This window comes from Anas platyrhynchos, chromosome 7, assembly GCF_047663525.1.
Source record: "Anas platyrhynchos isolate ZD024472 breed Pekin duck chromosome 7, IASCAAS_PekinDuck_T2T, whole genome shotgun sequence".
Classification (NCBI taxonomy): domain Eukaryota; kingdom Metazoa; phylum Chordata; class Aves; order Anseriformes; family Anatidae; genus Anas; species Anas platyrhynchos.
The window spans coordinates 14,613,593-14,638,738 of NC_092593.1; the positions used below are offsets into that span (position 1 = coordinate 14,613,593).

At 41.1% G+C, this 25,146-nt stretch overlaps 1 protein-coding gene across 6 annotated transcripts in view; it reads right to left on the reverse strand.

Moving 5' to 3' along the window:
• CLASP1 (cytoplasmic linker associated protein 1) overlaps positions 1-25,146 on the reverse strand; it is a 148,359-nt gene that overhangs the window by 76,566 nt on the left and 46,647 nt on the right. For 5 of the 6 annotated variants that reach the window (XM_072040768.1, XM_072040767.1, XM_072040766.1 and 2 more), the window contains exons 9-19: positions 14,357-14,509; positions 13,309-13,382; positions 12,415-12,507; positions 11,053-11,198; positions 10,268-10,403; positions 9,457-9,527; positions 8,463-8,522; positions 7,687-7,764; positions 5,709-5,876; positions 4,905-4,954; positions 3,464-3,634 (exon numbers count right to left, since the gene is read on the reverse strand). In XM_072040768.1, coding sequence (XP_071896869.1) covers positions 3,464-3,634; positions 4,905-4,954; positions 5,709-5,876; positions 7,687-7,764; positions 8,463-8,522; positions 9,457-9,527; positions 10,268-10,403; positions 11,053-11,198; positions 12,415-12,507; positions 13,309-13,382; positions 14,357-14,509 — 1,200 coding nt within the window. Of the gene's footprint in view, positions 1-1,821; positions 1,846-3,463; positions 3,635-4,904; positions 4,955-5,708; positions 5,877-7,686; positions 7,765-8,462; positions 8,523-9,456; positions 9,528-10,267; positions 10,404-11,052; positions 11,199-12,414; positions 12,508-13,308; positions 13,383-14,356; positions 14,510-25,146 lie in introns of all 6 variants that reach the window. The other variant, XM_072040764.1, reaches the window with a different exon arrangement.

Genomic DNA, 25,146 nt, shown 5'->3' on the forward strand with positions numbered 1-25,146 from the left:
AAAAGTTCTGCCTTCCCTACAGTTACCTACAACTCTGAAAGATCAGAGTTGGCAGAAGAGCATTCTCAACCCTCACCTGAAGGAGGCACTGAATGTTGAACAAAAGGCTGCTTTTCCCCCAACTGTCTCAACAGACAGAAACAAAGATGATGAAGAGTTTCAAACAGTGATTAAACTCATCCTTCAAGTGCTCTGTGGCTGCTACGTGCCCTGTTATTATAATCCTCCACTCCTCCCCACCACAAGAGAATCCTACAGCAAAAGAAGAGATGAGATCTGGTACTTAACATGGAGGGAGTGGAAAACAATTTGTGAAAGTTCATCTCGCAGCTTTCCCCCCACAGGTGACTTGCTGGTTTCTATTACAGACTTTTACAAATCCAATCTGCTTCCAGTGCAGATGAATTGAAAGAAAGTTGCTAGAAAAAAAAACCTTTTGCATGACAACAATAGAACATTTAATGAACTAAATGAATTAATGAACTAAAAATAAAGGTATGCCAGAGGACGGCTACTGGAACAGGCTTCCACAGACATTGTTAGTCTAGGAGAGGATTTGTGAGTTGTGTGGGCTAGTTCAGAAGATTCAGAACATTCAACATTGCTATGTTAGGCCAAAACCAGAAAACTTTGAAGACTGTGGGGAAGGAAAGAAGTGAAAAAGAAGGGTTAGCAGTGAATAATAAAAGCTAAGGATTGCAACAACTTAGATCTTTCATCTAACTTGATGATGATTTAGAAATACAGGTGTTAAGACCAACTCCATGTTCCTTATCACTGACAGATCACAAACCATAAGCACTTGGGCATGATTCTGAGCCAGTTCATCTTTAAACACTAAGATTAAGTACCAGTTCTGAAGATGGCAGACACCTTTCCCTCCAAATAATGAACCAGTGCATCAGTAATAGGAAGGAAAAAACAAAAACACGTCACAACAGCACAGTGGCACTTCTCAGAACACCACATCCAAATACAAGCAGCCATCAAGGATACGAACACAGTCCCACAAAACAGTAATAGATCCCTTGAAAAGAGACTTGCAACAGGAAACAAATGGGTTTGTTTGGGGGGAGTTGTCTTCATTATGTGTTGAAGGCCTTCTTGTTTCCAGTCCCTGTCTACCTCAGAAAAAGCAATTTTCCAGTGATCTTTTTTTGCTTGAGAAGTAAGAAATAAAGAACAAGCTTTGACAAAAAGCCAGATAACCAGACTGGGAGGCCTCCCAGACTAGCAGGCTCGGTGTTCTCAAAAAAAGACTTTCCTCCAACTGTCTTAGTTGTAAGCCATCACACTCAGACAGTTAACAATAAAAAAAAGAGTGAGCTCAGGTTTAAAGAGTTTGACTAAATATTCCTTCCCTAGAGATCATTGTTTACTGTCCTCATTTTTCTGCCATGTGATCATCTCATTCAATTCTCTTGCTGCCCAGGCTCTTCCTGAAAGCGTTTGGCAGTTGAGACCTGAGCTTTGGATGGAAAAACACAGCAAACCTTTACACGTCGTGGAGCAAGAAAACACAAGCCCTGTTTTTTTAATCTGTGCACAGGTCACCTTCAACCAAAAGTACTGCTTTAAACAGGGAGACCCACACACAACTTTGTGATCAGGAATTAGCCATAAAAACTAAATAGTGCCATTAATAGGGAGGAGCCTGAAGAGAAAGTGAAGATCACCCCATGGCATCAAAATGAGCAGGACAACCATGCAACACTTCATGCACGTCACCAGTGAACATGGATGAGAATCGGGTAACACTTTGAGAACAGGTAGGGTGGTACGACTGCAGACACACCTCAGTTACACAGAGAGACTGCTTACCCTCAGTTTTAGTGGTAGTACCATCTTTAGGCAAATTAAAAAAAATAAGGAAAGGGTTAATAGGGATGAAATAGTAACAGCAGCAGAAGTGGGCACTACAAATTAGCTACAGAAGTTTGCAAAAGAATTCACATAATTAAGGAAATTAAAAAATTTGAGTAGCAAATCAAAGCTTGATGCATTTGAAGAACAAGGCTACAAGTTTTTCCTTCCAACAACATATCTAACCCTTTGTCAGACCCCATTTTCTTCATTTGCCTCACCATTTCTCTCAAGGAGACACACAGGTGACAAATTTCCCTGCTAGCTCAAAAGGAAAGAGACTCCTTTAGGAGCAGCCATGCATTACTTAATGAAATGCAGTGCATTTCCTGCTTTTCTCCTTCAGTACATTAAAGATTAAGACTAGCACTGTAAACGGTCACCTGGCTTCAAGGACAAAGCCATCTTTAGTATTTTCTTCCCCCCTTTCCTTTCTTCCTCACAGCATAAGATGGTACAAAATCACTTTTGTCACTGAAGCAAGGACACAGCACAACTAAAAACGGCTGCTTATTGAAGTTTTGAATGCACACCATTAAGCAACCAACTCCAACGTCTGTATTGAGTTCACTGCAACGCATCTAAATCTTGAACCAAATATCAACATGCAATGTAAAACAGAGAGAAACATGAACTTGTGCATCAAATACAACCAATACATTTAAGACATGGTAAAAGACTTCAGATATAAAAACAACATATTTACAAAGGGAATCTATAGAAAGCATCCCTATGTAATTCACCGGGCACTTAATCTGACTGAAGACCTAATGCTGAACACTACGGAGAAACTACTTTTCAGTTGACTCAGTGAAGATATCGGCACAGCTTAAATCAAGACCACTGATTTTGATATCTACTAGGCATCTGATTTTTCTCCCTCTTGTAAAGGTAAATCAATGAAAACTCTGGAATTAGATTAGCATGAAACCAGCAGAATGAGAAATCACACTGTGTCTGTCACTGCCTTGCATTTCCTCCTTCAGCAAGTTGGCAACGTCATCTCCAGGAGAGAAAATGCAAACTTTGTTGTAAGAAACACTGGGAAGGTATCTGACAGTGATATACAATGCTCTAAGAAAATAATGGCAGTAATCCAGAGAGTCAGCAGAAGAACAGATACTTATATCCTAAGCACATGGTGAAATGGGAAAGCCTGCTTCTCTCTCTGCTTCTACATCTTTTTCTCTTTTGCAAAACAAAGTAATCAAGCTCAGCTAAGATGTACTATTCAAAGCATAAAATAATTCATGGAAAACCAGTTTCAATGAAGGAGGAAGGAGGGAAGAGAAAGGAGAAAGAGACTGAGACATGTTAAAAGCAATGGAGCGGTAAGAAATTTCCTCAACAGCATCTGCTTTTCCCCAGAAAGAAGAGACAGCGACTATCAAAGCAATAGAAAATATAAGATGTTGCTGCAAGTCAGTTCCTATGTAAATTTTTTGCTTAATCCCAGAAGACAACAGAATGCACGCTGATGCTGTTGGCCATATCAGAGATATGTCCTTCCAGTTCCAGAGTTTTATATTCCAATCAAATTACCTAGGCACTGCCTGGTAGTAAAGAAAGCTAACTGCAACAGTAGAACGTATAGATTTACCTAGTGATGCATATGAGCCTGGGGGCAAGGCTGCAGCAGAACTGAAGGGGGTAGATGCTCCAGAAGATGTCACTTTCGACTTGGCACTAGCTGCTGCATTCACATCAACGTCACTGCGGGACCGCTGCAGAGATCCTGGTGTTGACACAGATTTTGTACTTACTGTAGATGCTGCAGATGGGAGTGGGAGACCCAGAATAAGGAAGATTAATTTTTTGAACTGTGTTCTTCAGGGAAGAAGCTCTGTGTGTCAAGCAGTTTAACGTACTATTTTTAACACTCTTTACTTTGCACTGGAATATTTCAACTAAGAATGCTTCATCAGGACAACATGGGCTTCCGCACAGTGCCTGCAAAGATATTTCAATGCTGACCTGATGCCAGCTCCAAGAACTTTATTAGACACTAACCTAAATGCTGAGATCACTGCTGGTTGCCAGGCCAGCAATACAGAAAAACTCAGCTACAGTACCCATCACCTGCTTGTGAGTTGCTTTAACTCAGGTTCTACGCTTTCCTGCAAGCTTTCCTACCTGCCTTCCCAACACCTCATCTTCTCGTGAGGACCACTGTTCCCAGCACTTTTTAATGTTTACCCTCTTAAGCATAATACTTGTCTATTCAGCTGCAAGCAGACATGCATTTGCAGGCACAATAAAGTAGGCATACTTAAAGGTATACATAAAGGTATCATCAGCAGAGTATACTGATAGGGCTAGAAGGTAGCTTACCATCTACTAACAAAGCTTTGTCTGTAATGTGGTATATTAAAATTTACTACTTAGATTATTATATGCATTTACTTAGGATAGTACAGCTGCCTGTACTTGTCAGGTATATAGGCTTGGGTACATGAATCAAGAGAATAAAGATGCCTATTAAATAAGCAAGCATTCATTCTTACATATTCCCTTGCCATTGCACATAAGTCTTCTATGAAGTAACGTCAGCCACTCTTGGCTACACCTGAATATTCCATCTGATGTTAAAAACAGACTGGCAAAAAGATATAATTTAGCACTGTAGGACTTTGTGCAGACTATGCCTCCAATAAGTGCTGAAACCACAGAAAATAAATGAGAGAAAAGCTGAATGCACCAGTAGGCTATGCAGCTCTATATACTAGCATCAGCAGAAGTTAATCCCAGCTATTTCACAGCTAAACATATGTTGACTACAACTTTGAAGGCTTTTTAGCCTTCCCTTCAGGTGCAGACAATAACAGGTTTACTAGCTTTCAAAGGCATTATTACATCAGAGGTTGTTGTACAAAAAGGGGTGTACAACCCAGAACCAATTAAAAAAATTACATAAGGTGCCATTTTTACAGAGCAGTAAACAGCAAAGTTGTCCTTTGCACAATGCAGTATCAAAAATTCTCATTCTACTTCGTTGCATTTCCTCAGCAACACCTCACCATATTTTCAGCTACTGCTCTCACCTCTCGATGTAGTACTTCCAGTAGGACTTCTTTTGGCAGACAGTGGACGGCTAGAAGTAAATAAAAATATTTATTAAAACAAAGCTGGTATTTCACAATCAGCAGTAATAGTACTACTCTGTTCCCTCGATACATACTGACAAAGCTTATTGTGTAAAAATAAATATAGCACCACCATAAAATTCTTTACAAATGCACCAGGAAAAAAATATTATATTACTTGAGCAAGAAGACTTCTTTAAGAATGCTTTTTGTGGATATAAAGAGTTGTGTTAATATGTTATGGGTATTTTTCATATGTGTCTAATGCTTCCGCTGCAGACATTTGCAGACTGTCTCTTCAAGAGAAGCTAGTAATATGAATGTTTCAGAAAAGTTACATACTGATTTTGCAATTACAACTCAAAGTTAGATTAGGTATTTTTTCCTCTTGCACAATAACCACCTCTAAGTAACACACCTCTAAGATGAATGCTAAACAAAGAATTTCAATCCAAGCTTTGTTTTCAGCCCATCTGGAAGGAATAGCTAGCAGTGTCTTCCGAGCACAAAAAGCACACTAAAAGTTATTGATGGTGTCAAGATAATTATTATTTTTTAAGCCAGTAATGGAGTTTTTCTGCACTTTAATATAAAGTTAACTAAAAAAAAAAATTTGACACAACCAAGTGTTGAGGCCAAATGAAGACCAGATAAGACAAGCATAGCTCAGAGTACCCAAAGCAGCTCCCCTGAATTTGAGGAAGCCATGGTCATCTCTGCAGTTCTTTAGACCAATAGAGGTAGTGATGCTGAAAGACTTACTTGAGACTCTCCTGGGAGCTGGAGGAGGAGCGATCCGATTGTGGCAAGGACACAATGCTGTCAGAGTTCTTCAAGTGTGACTGCAGGGCCTTCTGGTAGGAGGACTCCAGAGTGTGGTACAAATGCTCTGCCTCTCGGCTGAAGTGACTGTGGAAACCCCAGTAACACCTGGAAACAAGGCACAGCACTAGTAATATTTCCTTGCCATATTTTAATGGTCACTGGAGCACAGGTACAGTCAGAGCCTTTTCCACTAACGGCATTAGCGGGCTCATTAGCTTATTCATTTCAATCACCTACTGCCTCCATGATGTACTTCAGACACGTTGCTGAGTAGCACAGTGGGCTGGGGGAACAACCCCAGAGAAGACAAAGCAAACAAAACCAAGACGCACACCATTTGTGACTTTGTGAAAACACAAGTAGTCAAAAAAGCTTTAAGAGAAAGGAAATTGTTGTATCTTTGTCTGTCTAATGTGCATAGGAGATAGACCCAGACTAGACCCATAACTAGCCTGATGCTAGTTTGAGACTAGGTCCTCAAAGCTACTCTTAAAACAAGCCAAAAGCAGAACACACATGCATGGGCCTGGTTCAGAAAAAGCACCAGCAAGTATTTCACAGAATCACAGAATCATCTAGGTTGGAAGAGACCTCCAGGATCTCTTAAGTTTAACAAGCAGTTCTTATATATGTTGCAGACAGATCTTCTGTAGTGAGCTGAAGCTGCTGATTGTCTTTCGGGAAGAAAAAGAACGAGATGCTCCTACAGACTTCCAGTCAGTGTCGTGCTGAAAGTAAAAGAGCATTTCAAGATGAGGGAAGGAATTCCTCTCTGGAACAAATCTCCTGGCTGATGATAAAACACCATTCACTCTCATCACAAAGGAGATGAAGGCTCTCAGAGCTTTTCAGGAGGCAACTAATGGGCAGTTTAAGAGCGAGACTGTTAGCTGAAATAAATCAAGAATTGTTTGTATGTGCCAGTCAGTCCTCAGAGAAGTCACGTGTTCTCACATCACTAGAAGGAAACAAATTTGTCTCACAATCAGCAACACCTAATCAAGAAGCATGTGAAAAGAGAATTAAGCTTGTTCTTTAAAGTCTCATGCCATTCTCCTTGCTCTCTGTTCACCTTAACTAGTCACCTGCTGTGAAGTCTCAGTGCATACCGTGTTTTTCAGTGATGCACATTTTCCCTTTCAAAAGCATCTAAACAGTCCTACCATGAAATAGGTCTGTTTATAACATGGCATTTAGATTAACAAAATTTATTTAGTGATTTAACAGCACCCTCTTTCTGAAAAATGTTCCTGTAATCTTCTGTTCACAAAAATACGATGGTAGTATAGCAGCACAGTACTTTAAATGCAAACACATCATTGGAAATGCAAGAGATCTTCAACAAAAGAAAAATGCAAACGTGGAAGTTTCCTACAGATATGCACAAAGATCTTATTTCCATGTCAAAATATTTCCTTAATTTACAATACCATTTAGCAATGTACTAGCACAGGGACTTCTGTTTCAAGAGTAGCAGATGACCCAGTCTTGCATACGGGCCAAGAAGAAAATACATAATAGCATTGTTGTACTGAGTAGAAGAAATCTCAGTTAAACCCAAGCATCTCAAACATCAAATGACAAAGCTACTAGTTATCAACACTAAAATCTTGTATGTTAAGCTCAGGTACATATCGTACCTGCTCAGGCAGGTGAAAAGACAATAAACAACTAGAGAACGAAGCAAAATAAGCACCGCTAGAAACCAGGAAACAAATATATAACTGAGCCCTAAGTGATCACTTCACATGACATCTCCTGCTAAGGCCACACTCCCTCAGCTTTAATGGAGTGTTAGCCTCACCTGCCAGCAGAACATTGCTTGTCTGGACACAGGTTTCCAAGATGCAACACCTTAAACTTGCAATATATGGGAATAGAAGGGGAAGAAAAGACACCAGTAGCTTCTACTTACTTCCTTGCCTCTATCCTGGCTTCAGAGTCTGCATCATGAATTCCCTTCTTTATCGTTTCAGCTAACACTGATATGTGTCTGAAATAAGAAGGAAGCATTATCCAAATGCGAAAGATGAAAATCACAGAAAGAAGTGCTACACTTACAAACAAACGAATAATGTGATTTTGCCTCGGTCTCAATGAACAGAGTTCATCACATCCTCCTGTTTCCATGCAAAAACCTTTGGAGTCTTGATTTATTTACGCTTCTAACCCAGTTTTATTTCACTCACATTGCTGAGTAGGAAAAGGCAAGCAGCATTCTTCATAGAATGGTCTTTAGTTGGTTAGTTTTAAGTATTTGGGTGTAAAAATACTCTCTTAACCCTTAAAGAGTTTGGGAAGTCCAAGGGCTAAGGAAACTGGACTGTTCCCAGTTGTATCCCCAACATTTCCTTCCACTGTTCATTAGTGTGAACTGCTGTACAAGCCTGAGATGCTCCTGCTAGATGTGTAGCAGCCTTTACCTCATCATCTCACTTTAGGGTGCAAATCTATTACATTCATAGATTCATTCAGACAGGTGTTCCAGGTGTCTCCATAAAGAGATTCACTCAACTCTGCCTGCCAGAACTACAGGGATGAATAGCATGCGTGTACGTGTCGGTACTTTTCTTACCACAAAAATCTCTGCTACATGACAATCTCAACTCCAAGACTGTCCTTTCTACAGGCCTAACCTCCCCAGACATTAGTAGGTGAGAATCAACCCGCTTACTTGTTTTCAGAGCTTACCTTTCTAGGGAGTGAGTTTGCCACTCCTGCAGCAGCAGGTCTAAAAATTCAAAACAGCGCCTGAGAAGAAAAAGGAGAAATGCTGAGTTCTTTTAAGTTAAGAAGCACTCTGAATTCACCGTACCTGCCTCTGCACAGCAGCAATCGTTTGTTATGACGTTGCTTGGGACATTAGATTTCAGTAAAGACCCCAATAAAAATAGCAACATCTCTATAAATGCCATCAATAAAAAACATAATTGGAGTCACCTCTCTACAGAGAGTTCTGATGAGAGGGTTTTACATAAAGTAACAAAAAACCCCAAATCCTGCTTCTTCATTATACAGGACAGATGTGGAAGATCCAAGTTAATCCTACTCAGTACCCATTAGTTCAAACTTCATATGGAAACTTCATGTTTAGCTTCTCTACAGTTTCAATCTCCCTTCCTCATTTCAAGAAATGAAGGCATTTGTGTGCCATGACTTTTTTCAAGGTTTGTTACTGAATTCATCAGCTTTTCATTTAACAAGAAGAAAATTAATCTGTATGGCACAGGCAAGAATCTCCAAGTGAGGCAGCTGGACTGGAGCACGCTTGGATTCTAAATGCAGAGAGGATCATTAGCACATACAGCTCAACTTCTGGATGACAATTACCACTGAACATTACTTCTGCTGACTGACTCAAAGAATACACATCAGTAGAAAGCTAAGTAGTAGGGAAGAGAAACACACCTGTAAAAAAAACTAATATGACATTATAAACAAGTACAAATATTAATTTAAAGAGCATTTCTTTGAGGAAAAGTGTCTTTTCTTATCTGCAGTGCTGTGTCTTACGCAGAACAGCTGACTTTGTATTTGATCCCAACTCACGGGGCAGAATGAGGTGCATTCTCTGCAAAAATGTCTATAACAGACCTTTTCATAAATAAAAACAGATACATGAACATTATCAAAACGTTAATGTGAACCTATTTATTGTTGATAGAAAGCCAAACTAAATGCTCACCTTCTAACTGCGACAGACTTGGAGGTACAATTACTGGTTATGATGGGTATTAGTCGAGGGATGTGCGTATGCTAGAACAAAAGGAAGAACAAAAACAGGAAAACAGCTTTACATTGCAGTTCCATGGAATGAAAAGCCATTTCCTCTAGCCACCTGAGACCTATACATAAATATTTTTGTTAAATTCCTAAAAATAGAACTGCCAAATAAAGGAACACTAACAAATATGGACAGATTTTTATTATTAAAAATATATCTTATCTCTAAAAATATCTTTATACATTTTTATTTTCTTCTATAATGACAGGCTCCAATGAGTCAAAGAGCTGAAGTCACTTGAGGAGGACCTAAACTGTCAGTGGTTACAACTTAAGAGGTGTCAAGCTATCTACAGCTTACTCACTGCATCATTAGGCACAGTCATCTCTGCAACCTAATGGTTTTCGGCAGCAGGTGCTGCCCAAGAGTTTTATAGCACAATTAAGAGCGTAAGTCTGTACTGTAAGTCAGGTTTAAAACCAATTTAAAGAAAAAAAGTTTGCTCATTTCTGAGGGATATAAACATCTTACTCTGTAAAAAAGCATTTCTCCTACCATTTCCATTACTTTTTCCTACTAGTTTTTAAGGACTGATCTATCATCATTAGTCTACACAAGGCTTCACAACATCTAAGGCAGACAAGCTTAGCATAATCAGAAAAGCAGATTTGGCATTTGATCTAATTTTCCTTGCAGTGACATTCATACTTTCTCAGAAACACCACAGCATTTGAAATTGGTAATATTTTGTTCTCTTTTGACTTGTACTTACTCGAATGATTAATCTAACTGCTACAACACCAGAAGTGGCCATGACTTTGGCACTATTTGGAATTAGATTAAAAATTGTTGGCATAATGGCTTCTGCCCCATGGTCAAACTTGTTTCCCAGAACTGATGACAAATGTCTGAAAAACAGAATGAAGTCATGCTGTAAGTGTGCTGAGGATTAAGAGTGTCAGATTGTACAGAACATCTGACATTAGCATATTTGACATCTCACTCTTCACAACTGGCACCTCTTCCCCAACTCCAGAGAACACTTTCAGAAATAGTTCCTTGACTTTCATTTCTTACATTCTACGTTCACCTGAACTTCGACAAACAATAAGTTTGTCATGAAATAGAGTAACCTGTTCAGCTAAACAGTTGTTAACAAACAAGAGGTACAATGCTGAGTACAGGTATTTCTCTGAAATTGTTAGTTTGTATTGCAGTTTCTCTGAAGTTACCACTTTTGCCTTTGTATGTATGAATCCACCCCAATCTGCTAGAAACACTGCAGCACCCTTTTTCTTGTTAAATGATTTTCTCAGAACATGAACACGAAGCTTGCTCATTCATTCAGCACATCTTAATTTACATAATTTAAAACTCAAGAATACAGGTTTGTACACCTTCAGTTAGTAACCTACATAGTTTTAAATGGCTGTAACAGAATGTTCTGCCTATTAGTATATAGTACTAACAGCGCCGGTCACATCCTGAATGTGTTTTAATCAGCAGTTGTTCCTGTTTCTACAACACATTTTAAGTGTGTTTAGAAAGTAAACTTACCCCAAGGTGATACAAGCCTCTCGCACTACCTGAGACCGCAGGTCTTTAGCAGATAATTTAAATGCTCCATCCAAGAGTCGCAAGTGTTGGAAGAAGTTATCATATTCTGCAGCTCCAGCCAGGAGTAAGGAGCGGATCTTTTTCAACTGTTAGCACCATAAAACAAAGCAGTGACTGTTAATGAGCAATATACACAAGGACGGTTATGTCCAGGGTCCCTGTACAACTACACACGTTGAGGAACACCACTTCTTAAATCAGTCTGAGCAATTTTTATTTCAGATCTTAACTCACAAGCTAACATACTACGAATGCACAATAAAATAAGCATGCTAGCTAACTGCTACAGGAATCCAGAAGTGCTGCATACAGCTACTCCTACTTATCATGAATAACCCAAACATTACTTTTTAGACCAAAAGTTCTCCTCTGCTCCCCCTTAATAACTTAAAAGACTTGGTTCATACTCAGATCTGAGTTACACTGACGTATCTAGAACATGTCCATTGACTTCATTAATTATCTGGCTCTACTGGAAGTGCAACCCTGACCTCATCCAAATAGCATATTTGCTATTAATACTGGGACCACAAATTTCATCATGGAGACATTTTTTCAGATAACTCCATAGGTCCTCATGAATACTGATGCATACGTACATTGCCTCAATTTAAGCTCACTGCTCTCACTAGAGCAAAGAAAAATGAAGTACACTGAATCAGCACAATTTGACACTCAGATCTGTAATATATGACTTGACAGACATGTCAAAGTTGCTATACCACTAATGAAAGTCTACTGTGTATAGTATTTATACTATGGAACACAGCTCATGTCAGAATATAAGACTGAATCTTGCCATGCTTATAATGCCTGATTATACACTATTATATTTCCCACGGTTGTAGTCATTTATTCAAATTTTTAAGTGTGTAAATTTTCTGAATTGTTTTGTATTTCCTTTTTGCAGAAGTATAAATAAGCTCTCTAGGCAAAATAACATTCTGCCTCATCAAGAAGTTTTAAGAGATTCTGAATCCCACTTCTGACATTTTGATTTCAGCATCTGCTAGCAAATTTCTAGCTTTACATCTGGAATTCCTGCATGACTTCCAGCTCAACCTGATGCTGTCTCTCCAGGTTCTTTCTATATCAAAAATAGCAATTTCCTCCACAGATGTGGTTTAAATTCAGTCTCATAAGGAAACATTTCCCCCAATCTTGGGGAAACATAACAGATGTTCACCACTTACAATGCATTTTAGCCGTACTCTGAGATTTTCCCAGTATCCTCTTCATGGTACAAGTTCAGTGCAGGAAAACCTTGTATTAATAGAGTTTGTATCAAAGATCACTACTCACAGCAGATACTCTTTGTTCCCAGTCATGCTTGTCATCTGATAGTATCTCTCTTATTTTGTTTATGGATTCCTCAAGATCCCGGCTAGAATAAATCTGTAAATTTAAATACAGAATAGCAACATAACGTGAGATTTACTCCAGAAAATAAGATCATTTCCCTTCTACATTCTTTTGTCCTCTACCCCTCAATGCTCAACTGTCACATGCTAGCCTTGGACACGCTAGCTAGCTTTGCATAATGAAAAGAATTTACATACTTCCTGCAATCAAAAATTATTACATGACCACGTGAAGATCAAAAGGGTCATCTTCTGTTATTTTACTACAGTTTCACAATTTTAAGCAGTATTCCTGTAGTGTCTAGCAAAAGAACAAAAGTCAGTAAGAAAAGTTAAAAGTCTAATGCATAACTCAAGCTGTGCTCACTTGTCCCAACAAGTAAACTCCAGTGAAGCAGAGGGGATACACATTTCAGCTACCCAGGTGAATCTACCAGCAAAAATGTGCCATCCTGTCATAGCACTCACAACAGTGATTCTGGAAGTACAAATCACCTTTACTCTTTTCAGTTTGCATACAGCACAGATGAAATGTAGGGAGGCTTTTGCTGACTTAAGTTTTTGTTCAACCAGACAGTGCTATTCAACATGCACATCCAGTTCCAGCTCAGCATCCTCACCACAATCCTCCTACCCCTTTTCCCTCCACTTCTAAGCATTTCACACACACTACTGGCAGCTACTACCACTTCAAAGTTGCCTCCCTACAACTTTCAACTTACCTTCCCCTTAAGATTTGCCAGCAGTCAAGTGAAGCTCAATTTGTCAGTGATTAGATCCTACATCCATCTTCTGCTGTTTTGTGTTATGTACTTTAGCAGACAGTTCTACTTACCTGAACTGTTGGGACATCTTCAAATGCCTTAATGAAGTCTTCTTCATCCACAGCACCTGCTCCCTCTTTGGCTGCTGACATGCATATGAAAAAGCCTTTTCAATTTTCTTATCAACAAGAGAATCAGTTAAGAAACCACTAGCTATCTATCAAGGCACCTAATCAGAAGAAAGTTCACTACCCACACAGCCTCCCAGTGCTGCAAATGTAATGAAAACAGAGGCAGGGAAATTCGATGCCAGTTACAGACTGCACATGCATGGCATCCTTCAACTCCTAGGCACAGAGGGCACATTATGGAAGTCATTACAGTAGTCACTCAACAGTTAGAGGGGACATTCTGAAAGATGAAAGGGAATATTTGCTCTAATTACACAGGAGATTTTATTTTAAAGGATTTAATCCTATCTATAATAGATGAAGGCGCAGATCTCCTGACAGGTACACAAATACACAAATGATAACGAAGATAAATAGACACTGGAATATTAATCAGATTAGAGACTGGGGCACGGGGAACTTCCTCCGTTTCTCTGGATGTTTTGTAATGACATTTAGAATTATTGCCCACATTCAGAATTATTGCTCCCTTTTCTTGCTCACATTCACTATGAGCTATGCCCAAAGGTCTTAGAAGAAGCCACCAGATCAGTTGTAGGTTGCACAGGCCAAAGTTTAGCACGTAGCTGTAAGCAGCCTGCCTCAGTCCAGCTGCAGAGCTGCAGCTACGAAAACAAAAATTCACACCCTGCATCACTGACATGATTTGCTCAAAGCCCTCAGTGCACAGCTGCACAGTTCCAGCCTTTCACAAATGCAGCAACACGCATTATAGAGATGCAGGGGCTGTTTGCTATGTGACCCTTAATGATTGTGGCATTTCAACAAACACACAGGTAACAAATGGTCTCACATGGGGGATAATCTATTACTGGATCCTCAGGGCCAATCTGAGAATTACACCGCCCGAAAGTCCATGAAATAAGTTGAAATGTGAAAACTACATATACTTTGCATAAAGGTAAATTCATATATGCTATCAGCTTACTTGAGGACTTGGATCCCAGAGGCGCAGACCCAAGTCTGCGGGTAGTCCCCATCCCAACCCTACGTGAGTTTGCAGGGGTCTTTGAAGATGTAGAGGAGCTAGCTGAGGAAGGTCTGTTCCCATCCACAGAGTCTTCATCATCAAAATTTTTATCTGCCAAAAAAAAAGCATAGTCAACCATAAGTCTGATGAAGCAAAGAGACTTCACAAGGAGCACACCCATTGGTGGCAAACACATTACATGGTCTACTGATGCTGGAGTCAGGTCTGCTCTGCCTGTTCCCACCTTGGCGGCTTCTTTCTGCTAGAGCCCTGGTTATTCAGGAATGGCTGCCAGCCACTGAGCCCTCTCCTACGCTACTGCAGCCACTGCATTATTACCCTTTAATGCATGTGTCCAGACAGAAAGAGTAAACCACAGATCTACAACGAGAAGATTAGCCACAGCTAATACTTGGGGTGCCTACAGTCTGTATCTGTTGGTTTTGCTTCCAAGAGCTATTTCCCCATGGTCTGCAGTAAAACCAAGAACACGAGCAAATCCAAGCATAGAAAGGACCTGGAAGAGCTGGCTGCCCTTTCACACCATCCTAACTGCCTGAATGAGATGAAGAATAAAGAACAGACTAACCCAGGAAAGATCACACGGCAACACCTACGCTGTTGGTAAGCCACAGATTTTTCTCTTTGGGACCATTAATCGCAAACCCAACCCAGAGCTACAACCCCACATTAACTTTTTAAACTATCAGCAGAATTTGTCTACATGGAAACAGCAAAAGTTACCTTAAATCCAAAAAAAAAAAATGTATTGGGTTAATTGAAGCTTAATGAATCCTTTGTATACAACTAAAGAGAACTGCAGGCCCCACTTCCAGACACGAACATATATTAACTTGAAATGAGTTACAGCCGCTTCGGTTCTTGCTGAAGGTCACTTCAATTCCAAAAGAGTGCTTATACTGCATTTTTACACAGATTAGCTAATCCACTTTGAAAACTGACCTTGGGTTGAAGGGTGACAAAACATTTGGACAGCTGATGTAGATGGTGTGTATATTTTACTGAGGCTAGACACACACACACGCAGTCCCCATCACTTCTCTTCTCCACACTAAAGCTTCATTCAAGACTTGAGACCTGGTGCATGCCCATCTCTACCCAATAATCCAAGGTATGCCCCCACTCTCTGCTGTTTCAGGAATACTTCCTTAGTGAATATCACTCAGCAAGCGACACAAGCAGGTGCTTTAATCCATCTCTGTTCAGGAAAGCACCTGGGAGTATCAAGTAACCAATACTGGCTCCTAGTGAGACGCTAACGAGTGAAATTCAATACATGTTGAGCACTCTAAAAGTAAGAAAATAAATTGATAACAGTAAGACATTCTAGGGAAGGCAAGAAGAAAGAGTCATGGAACAGCTTGTATTGACCTCAGCTTTCGCTCCCCCAAATGGCTCACTAACAGGTGGACACAGAAGACCTGTAAAGGATCATCTAAAAACCTAAAACCCCCATTTGAGAGCTGCACACCCACGCGATGCCATACTCCAGCCACAGCACTGAGGCAGCAGGTAGACAGCACCCAACATGGTCAGAAAGGTGCCCAAGGACACGTTCCATTACTGCTCACGTTCAAACAGTCTGGGAGTATGGGAAAGGGCTAGCAAAAAAAAGTAACTTCTAAAGGCAAGCAGGGGTAATAACCTCAACTATTGTTCAGGCAAAAGTGAACAAAGGAACTTTATCAAGAAATGTCAGGTCATACAGCTAAGGAGAAGAACAGACACATTTAGGATGGGGGATCTATCACAGTACCCTAAAGCAGCCATGCAGGACGTGCTACCTCCCAATCGACACTGATAACCTCCTGTTCTGACGTGCATCACTCAAAAACAAGATACATGGCTTGACAAGAGCTCAAGGAAGAGCCATGAGAACGATTAAAGGACTGGAAAACGTGTTTTAATTAAATTAAGCAAAAGTTCACTGCAGGGAATGGTTTAGCCCGATCTGATGCTTAACAAGTCACTTGATGGTATGGTTTGTAACTGTAGACTCAGTAATGTACTCTTCCAGTGTGATTTATTAATGATTCTCTAATAGAAAATATCCAACAAGGTGACCAGATGGAATTTATAAACAAATCAAACACTTTTCTGTTTTTTTTTTGTTTGTTTGTTTGTTTTTTTGTCATTTTGTGCAATCATCACAGGAATTACTACCCACAGGTTATGAGGTGTCTTATCCATCATATTCTACTACAAGAAGTTATTGAAAACATTTTTTTTTCTCCCCTGAAAGATACAGTCTAGTTCAAACAGGAATCATTTCAAAAACATTTGCTCAGAATTGCAGGGAAGGTTACAGCAGATCAAAATAAGACTTTAAAATGTGTAAGCTCTGAAGCCTCTAGGAAGGGGTTTAATGATGCAGATAAACTTGGACAGACCTCGAATACAAAATCTTCCAGACAAAATTTGCCCCAGTTACATTTATTTCGTATGCCTGCATTTAGATACTAAACAAACGACTATTTATCATATATATTACCAGCCAAGAGCATGTCAGTCATACTAAAAACATAGTTTATTACTTCAAAATCACTTGCAGCTGGTAACAGAATCCTCCATCAGTCACATTACAGCCTACCTAGACACTCTCATTTAACTCCCTCCCTCTTGTATCTGCATTTTTAAAACCTCAGCCCTCCAAAAGGAAAAGAGGGTGTGGTTTGCTCTTTTATGTAACACATACAAATTCAGAAAAACATATTAAAATGATTGCACTTCAGTAGTATTTTAGCAATTAAATCAGTATAAAACAGGCTTCTGAGTATTAACTAAAACAACAACGCTCCAAAAAAAAAACACAAAACAAAACAAAAAAAACACAACCAACTAGCCCACAGTTTTGGGGATGTTTAGGTTACAATCACATCTTCATTAAGTCTATAAAACATAAAAAGCAGTTATCTAATATTCCTTCAATAACCAAAGAGCATTTTCTGATCTGAGCAGCACAGCATAACAGAGACATTCACAACTGCACACCAAGTCTTTCAGCAGCACGTGTGCAGGACAGAAAGAGAAACAAAGAACAGAAAGAAACCTGAACATGGGAGTTCAGAAAATAAGAGAAAAACAAGCTACTGCCCATTATCTTCAAAAAGCCTTTCCCCCCCCCCATCGACTCGTGATCACAACAATCAGTTCAACTAGGACCATATTTTTTTGCAGCCCGTCTACAAATCACGAGGTGCCGAATTCAGCATGGGTGTAACTCATCCCTCCAGCAGAGGTGCACCAAAGCAGAATCAGTACGACGTTGTACCATTAAATAACCACGGATATTCTCCCACACACACCCCCCGTGCTCATTTATAAGGGACATAGTGCTCTCCATCCGAGACATGCCCCTGTAAAAGGGGCCTTTGTCTGCTCACACCACTCTGCTGTCTTAGGGAAGCAGAGAACACAGTTTGCTTTAAATTTTTCAATCCCTTTACATTATTTAATAAGAAAAGAATAGCTTACAAGTACATATCCTTCTGCAAATAAGCTTCCTCAACATTCCTTCATATTTTCCATAGCGTGCCCAGATGTAACGGTGCTTCTCGGAGAGCCGCGGCTTTCAGCCCAGAGCATAATCAATCATTGCCCCTCGGATTCATTAGGCATGCTGTCTTCGCACATGGATTCAAACAGCCATGGCTTCAGTCCTCTCCAGCGGCTCCACAGGATGCTCGGGAACACCCATCTCAGCCCAGGAAACTTCAGGGCACTTCTAGGAAGGAAATTCCCTGCTCACGAGGGGAAGCCGGGACAAACAATCCGGCTGCAGAGGAGCTGCCTCTGCCTGGCTGGGCTGGCTGGCGCTGGGAGCCAGCCCGACTTTATCCCCTGGGAAGCGCTAACAGGAGCATCTCAACAGCTGTCATCGTTTGTCCATGACGAATAAATTTAGTCATTATTCATCTCAAAACGTAACCCCTTCACGTCTGGCCAAGGTGTTAAAGAGGGAGAGGAGGCTGCGCCGGCTGCTCGGGGACCACAGAGAATAAGGGCCGGCATTTTCCCTGCCTGAACTATCAGCCTGGGACCTTTTAAAGCAAAGTAATTGGGGCTCAGATTTCCTCTCTGATGAAGTGAGATGCTTTCTGGCTTTTAAAAACATTACGACGCCAGACTGAAATCTAGTTATTTACCTGTACAGCTTTAGAGGAGAGAGCTAACTGTGCTGACTGGAGACGGGGGAAAACAGCTGACAATTCTGTCTGCTCCCATCGCAGACGCCCTGCTATGGCCTTGGGGCCCGTCTCTGCGAGGTACTTGGTCTGACTTGGGCTGCTCTAGTCCCACTGTGCCCATTTATCACATACCCCACGTCCAAGCTGGTGCAGTTGAAGGCAGCAGGCAACTTGCACCAACTTCCCTTCCCAGCACACAGCCTCCCTCCACCCCTTCAGCTACTCGTTTAAATATAAGCACCCAAAATCTCTAGCTTGATACCTAAATGGGATAAAGCACTGAGAAGAAAAGAAGCAGGATCTGCAGCAGCACTGCTTACCCTCTAGGTTTTTCCACCCAGCTTTCAGCTCCTTACCGCAAACAACCTATTTATGCTATCCCAAAGGAAATCAGGGATCTCTATTAGAAAATATTTTAAAACCACATTCAAAAATTTCAGCAGCTACAGAAATTAATCCAGACATTTTCTCCTGTAAATCCCTCGCTCCAAGACAGCTGTGAGGTGGCTGTGCAAAACCACTTGACTCCCTGGCACCTGCAGTGAAACCCATGAGCTGATTTTTGCTCACATACGAGCAAACCACCTGCACATCCTTCACCAGTCCTCCCCCCAGGTGCAGGTGAGGCTGGGCAGTACCAGAGGAAGCCCCTGCACAGGTCTGACACCAGGAGCACAGCCCCCAACGCTGAGGCTGAAAGGTTTCAGCACACCACAGCCCCGTGCTCAGCCCCTCTTGGCAGGCAAAGCCCAGCTCCCTGGAGAGCCACGGAGCCTCGTTAGATGCACAGGACACGCAGCATGCAAATGCACCGATGCCAAAGGCCATGCAGGATGCTTCTCAAGCCCCTCCTTTCTCCTCCTTTTGGCAGATGTGACCCCACCTGCACTTAGTCCATGTTTTTCAGGCATTCACCCTCAGACACCTGTGTATCACCATCACTTTGGCTTTCTTCACTTATTTCTTATATGTTGCCCTTTGCAAACTAGAAGAGAATTGTGTGAGAGAGTTGTTCTTCTTAATAAAGGTTCCTACACCATAAATAAAGACAATATTTTATGACCATAATAAATATATTAACACAGAGACCACGATCAAGCAGAGATAAGGTGGTGCTCAGAGCCGATCCAAGAACATCAGCACAGAGTCACAGCGTGCCAGGTAAGTGGATGAATACTTGCTTTTTATTTTAATAATCCCTGGCTTTAATCCAAGGGTTTCAGTTTTCCTTTCTTAGCTAGGAAATGAGATTCATCGCTTTAACTGCTGCCTCATTCTGTCTAATTATGAGCTAATGATGATGCTCGTAACCTAACGGGTCTTCAGCTGCCACCACAAAGAGTAATAATATTCCTGAAAGCAGTAATACTTTCAATTGTTTTCTGCTCCAAATAGATCATATTTATAGGCAGGCAATTGTTTTGATATACCTCCTGCTCAGTCTATCAGCACACAGCCACTGCAATCTCGCAGCATATTGTTTTCTGCCATCCCTCGAAGCAGAAAAGCAATCTGGCAGTAGCAGCAATAAGTCACATTTTTGGTAGACAGGAATCCCACATTTTTTAAACCAATTCCAGCATAATAAAGTTAACTGAATGTACACAGACCCTGACACAACAGCATCCAACAGACTAGGCAGACACAGTCTACATATAGAAAGTGAATACTAACTTATACCAAAGAGGGTAAGAAATAGCCCTGGCAAAATGGAAATCTGTTCTCAAGTACTAGCCTGACAAATCAGACAAAATCTTCTGGTAGGAGACCAATCCAAAATCATGCTGCTCATGAATGATTCAGATCACTTTTCTGAGGGATATTATAATTTCCAATCCTGGAATCAGGTGGTTCCAATGCAAGTTTTATCCACGATAACAGTAGGGACAGTTGAAAACAAGAGCCTTAAAGATTTGAAAACTAGAGACAAATAAAAAGGATTTAATGTTTATGAACTGTTTTGCTTCAAAATATGATTTTTAAAGCTGTAAGTTCACAACATTATTGTCTTCATGCTAACAACCCACACCATGCACTTTCTAATGGCATGTGTGTTAACACAACTAAGAATACAGAAGCCAAAGCACTTCTCAGAAACTTCTGTTCATCGGTTCCACTGATTATTTTTGTGCAGTTCATACAAATAACTAAACAAGAATCACAAACGTATTTGTTAGCGGCTGCACATAGGCAGACTTCTCTCCATATGGATTGAAATAAAAAAATCGAGACAGACACAGACATGCACACAAGGCAAAAAGCAAAAGAGAAAAAGATTTGTTTTCCCCAAAGTCACCCTTGGAAATACAATACTCTCACAGTGCCCTTTCCAGCCAGCCACACACAGCTTTCCACCAGACCTCAATTACATCAGGAAATCCACAACACACACCTTGCAAAAAAACACCCACCCCAAAAGCCCACGTGTTTGCATTCATTTTGGGTTTAAAGGGCAAAAGCAGCTTTTTCCTATACCACACCTAGCCCCCCTGCCACCCAAGGCAGGATGTTCGACCTCTCGGAGCACGAGCCTGCAGTTCATAGCCCGGCTGCCCGTACAAAGATAGGATTATCTCTGACCGCAGCTTTCCACACTCACACCAATTATTTCAGCCCATCACACGCTCAGCAACATGGTGTCACTTGTTCCACTGCTGCAGCTCTCCCTGGTGCCTGCTCTTTACCTGTGAGTTCTGCCCCTTTTTTTGTTCTCAACCTCGGAAAACACCCTTTAAATTGTGCATAGCAAAAATTTGCAGCAGTAGCTGCAAGCAAAAGACCCTACACCTCCTCACAGCGGTTTTGCTGGCATAATCTTCACAGATAGAAACATAAAATGGGTCACATAAGCTGAGCCCCGGAGATACCAATCAATGAGAAAAGCTATCTACAGGATGGACCACTGGGATCTTTTAGAGTCAGGAAATACCTTTTTCCAGGAGTGTAAGAATTAATCGCCTTACTGCAGGTTGAGCATAGCTGCAGGAAAGTTGCTTGATTTTTGAACAGCAGGTAAAGCACAAAGCTTGCCATTTAACTAGCACGAATCCTCTGTGCTGCACAGTGACAATGGTAAGGTTTCTCCTCGTCCTTGGCAAAGTTTAATCATTTAGGCAAATAATTCTAAAAAAGGGATGGAGTTATTCTGCCTTTTGTTCACTTGACAGCAAAATTCTACCCCACAGAAGCACAGGAGCTCCGTCAGGCAGCACCTCCTCAGGCATGGCAGCGCAGCTCAGGTTGAAGAGCAAGGCTGAAAGAGATTGAAATCCTTAGGGCATTGCCAGAATCTGCATTAAGCTCCATTCGAAACACACCTTTTTTTTCCTAAACCACATTTTCTCCCTCCTACTAAGTCTGGGAGCAGTGTTCCAAATATTTGCTTATTTTCCCAATATAGTTTTTAAAACATTTGCGAGTGGCTCAGTGAAAGTGGAAATCACATCGTAAGATACTGAAGTTTTAATGTAGTTGTTGACAGGTTACTGGAAGCTAAGCCTGACTTGGAACTGAGTTTTCTGTGTTTCCTGGGGTTGGTACCCAGCAATGCTATGAAGGCCATGCTAAACTGAGCTCCCAGGGAGACATCTGCTGGCCAGGGCTCGGCTTTATTTGCCAAAACCCACGTGAAAAAGCTGGTACCTGGGGAATCAATAGGTGGTTTTGTTTTACCTCAACTGTCTGTATCTTCTTGGAATGAAGTGAATTAAGAGGCACACCAGGAATCTGAGGCCTTTAAATGGACAGCTGCTTTTCACCAAGGCAGGCCAGGAGAGCTGCGCAGACTGCTCAGGTGCCGCCAGCCCCACGGAGCAGAGCGTGGTTCAGGTTTCCAGCGATCAGCACCATCTGCTGCCATGACATCATCCCAAAAGGCATCTTCTTCTCCAGCCTGCACGCCCCAAATGGCATTCCCTGTGCAAATCCCTCGCCCACCCCAGTAATTATCACTAAGTGTAGCTCACCTAGGCTGCTGCTGCTCTGTACCACGCATCACTGTCAACAAAAGGAAATTGCATTTTATCTTGCTCTCGCATATTGCTTCCTGAAGGGCTGTTCATTTTCTGTAACGCGCCACATCGAGTTGTGAAGTGGTGACAACTAATACACAGAGCTGTATTAGGAAGGGAAGAGCATCCTGACATTTTTAGGACAAAGCACTGTCACGGAAAGGCTGGAAGCATCTTATTGCCTCCAGTTTCCCAGAGCACATTGAGGTAGGAGAACAGCAGAAATGCTGCAGACGTAAGCTTCCTAAAAATACCTCCAAAGAGATAAAAATGACAAGCCGCAGCCCTGTTTCCTTTTGCAACAGGTCTCAGGATAGCTTGGTCTGTGAAGTCAAGCCAGTATGGTGTGCTGGAGAGCCCTGGGGAAGATGTAGGTCTGGCCTAGTCCAAGACCTTTGTTTCATCCTACAAGAAGCCAGGGGCATCCAAAACTTTCCAAGCAAACCCCCCCAAGCCAATAAATGCAACGTTTGCAGTTATGGATGAACAAGAAGAAAAGCAAGGCCATCGGTCTAGTCTCATGGAGCCACAGAAAACAAGAGCCAAGGCTTCTGCCCCAAGGCATTCATCTGCCTGGTTAAAGGCTAATGCAAGAACACAGATACTACAGCTGCAGAAATTATATGGTGCTATGCACATTACACATCAGTGATTTCCACCCAGAATGCCTGGCCTGATGCATAATTAATAGACTTTAATTAGTTAACCATTTAAAATACTGTAAAAATGCTCAGTGGGCCAATAACCATGAGATTAGACAGTCTAAAACCACAGGTGGTTGCTGTAGAAGGAATAACAGGGAGCAACGGGCAGCAATTCCACGCCCTGCATGCATCTTGAGAAGGATTATCAACTACAGCAGGTATGATGAGAATGAGGACCAGCAATTTCTATCAAAAATAAATGTTTCATCTTTTTAAAGGAAGATATTACTACAGCCTGGGAAGGCATATATGCAAATGCTAAAGCGTACAGGTGAATTTTGTTTTATTTAAAGATAACTCCAAAGTTGGATTTTATTACCAAGCATGTACTCTAGATCTACAAGCAGTTACCAGAGGTTTGAGACACTTCTGCAGATGGGAAGCGTGACTGGCAATGGCAGCAGGAGCTCCTGGACAACTGCTATTGAAGTTACAGAGTTGGCTGTATGCTCTCTGCAGCAACACACTGCAACTGTTGGCAAGGGAAAGGGATGAGGAACCTGGGGATTCTGCTGTGGAGAATGGTTTGTCACGAGTCGAGCCACCTTTGTTTCCTCTCTTTTGATACAATTAAGTTTAAAAAAAAAAATACAGCGACTGAATAATTAGCATTTTACATTTCCCAGGAATATTATAGAGAAATTAGGCTCAAGAAGATCAGTGAATTCAACAGTAACCTTTAAAAATATTATTCTTTTAAAAGTAGAAACCAGAAGGTAACAGATTATGAAAACATTTTGGACTCTAAGTACCAGATGGAAAATAAAAACACCCAGCCTCAGAGCAATACATCATTTATTTTTACTTTTAGCGAAGAACACTTGTTTGGTAACTTTTAGAAGTTCCTAACGCCTTTCAATCACAGAGTGGTTTGGGTTGGAAGGGACCTTTAAAGCCCACCTGGTTCCACCCCCTGCCATGTGCAGGGACACCTCCCACCAGCACAGGCTGCCCAAAGCCCCATCCAGCCTGGCCTTGGGCACCTCCAGGGATGGGGCATCCACAGCTCCTCTGGGCAACCTGTTCTGATGTCTCGCCATAGAAAATAATTTCTTCCTAATACCTCATCTAAATCTACCTTCTTTCAGTTTTTTATTTCTAATAATACTTTGCACAAATTTCTTTCTGTATCACGTGGATGGGATTATCTTGATTTTTTAACACATCCTTGAAACAGGCAAAAAAAAAACCACCCAGAACCACAAGACTCCAGGTCATCCAAAAAGATCACAACCTGACCAAATGGCAGAAGAATGCAAGTGAACACGGAACTCAACCTGGCAGGTTTTTTTAGACACCAACACGTCAGATTTCCTTCTATGATTTCAAATAAGCATGGAGAGGTTTTAGCAAAAGGGTGGTCTATTTGCTGCACGCTTCAACAAACTATATGGTTTCCATTTAGTTTAATAACAGAACCTGAAAGAAAAAATATGTACTCAGTATGGCTTCCAATATTAGCATAGTTTGAATTCCTGATCAAAAATTGTAAAGCTCCAAATCTAGACACCAATTTCTTGGGCCTTCTTCACCCACGCCTTCAAAGCTGCATCTTAAGTAAACCATTGCCTTAAGGAAAAAAGTCATTGGGAAAAAGGCTCCAGAGCCAAAAAGATGCCAGAGCTTATGAAATATTAACAGTATGCAGGGCTTCTGTTTTCCCAAAGCTTGTTTGCTCCCCCCACAACTCCTTTAAAACCTAAGAGAGATCTAAGCACCTTCCCTCTATGTTCCTCCCTCAGACAAAATCATCATCATTAGGTAGGTACATCATATTCAGGGGGTGGGGAAATACAAAGGGGGAGTCGAGACATTGTTGAAACTTC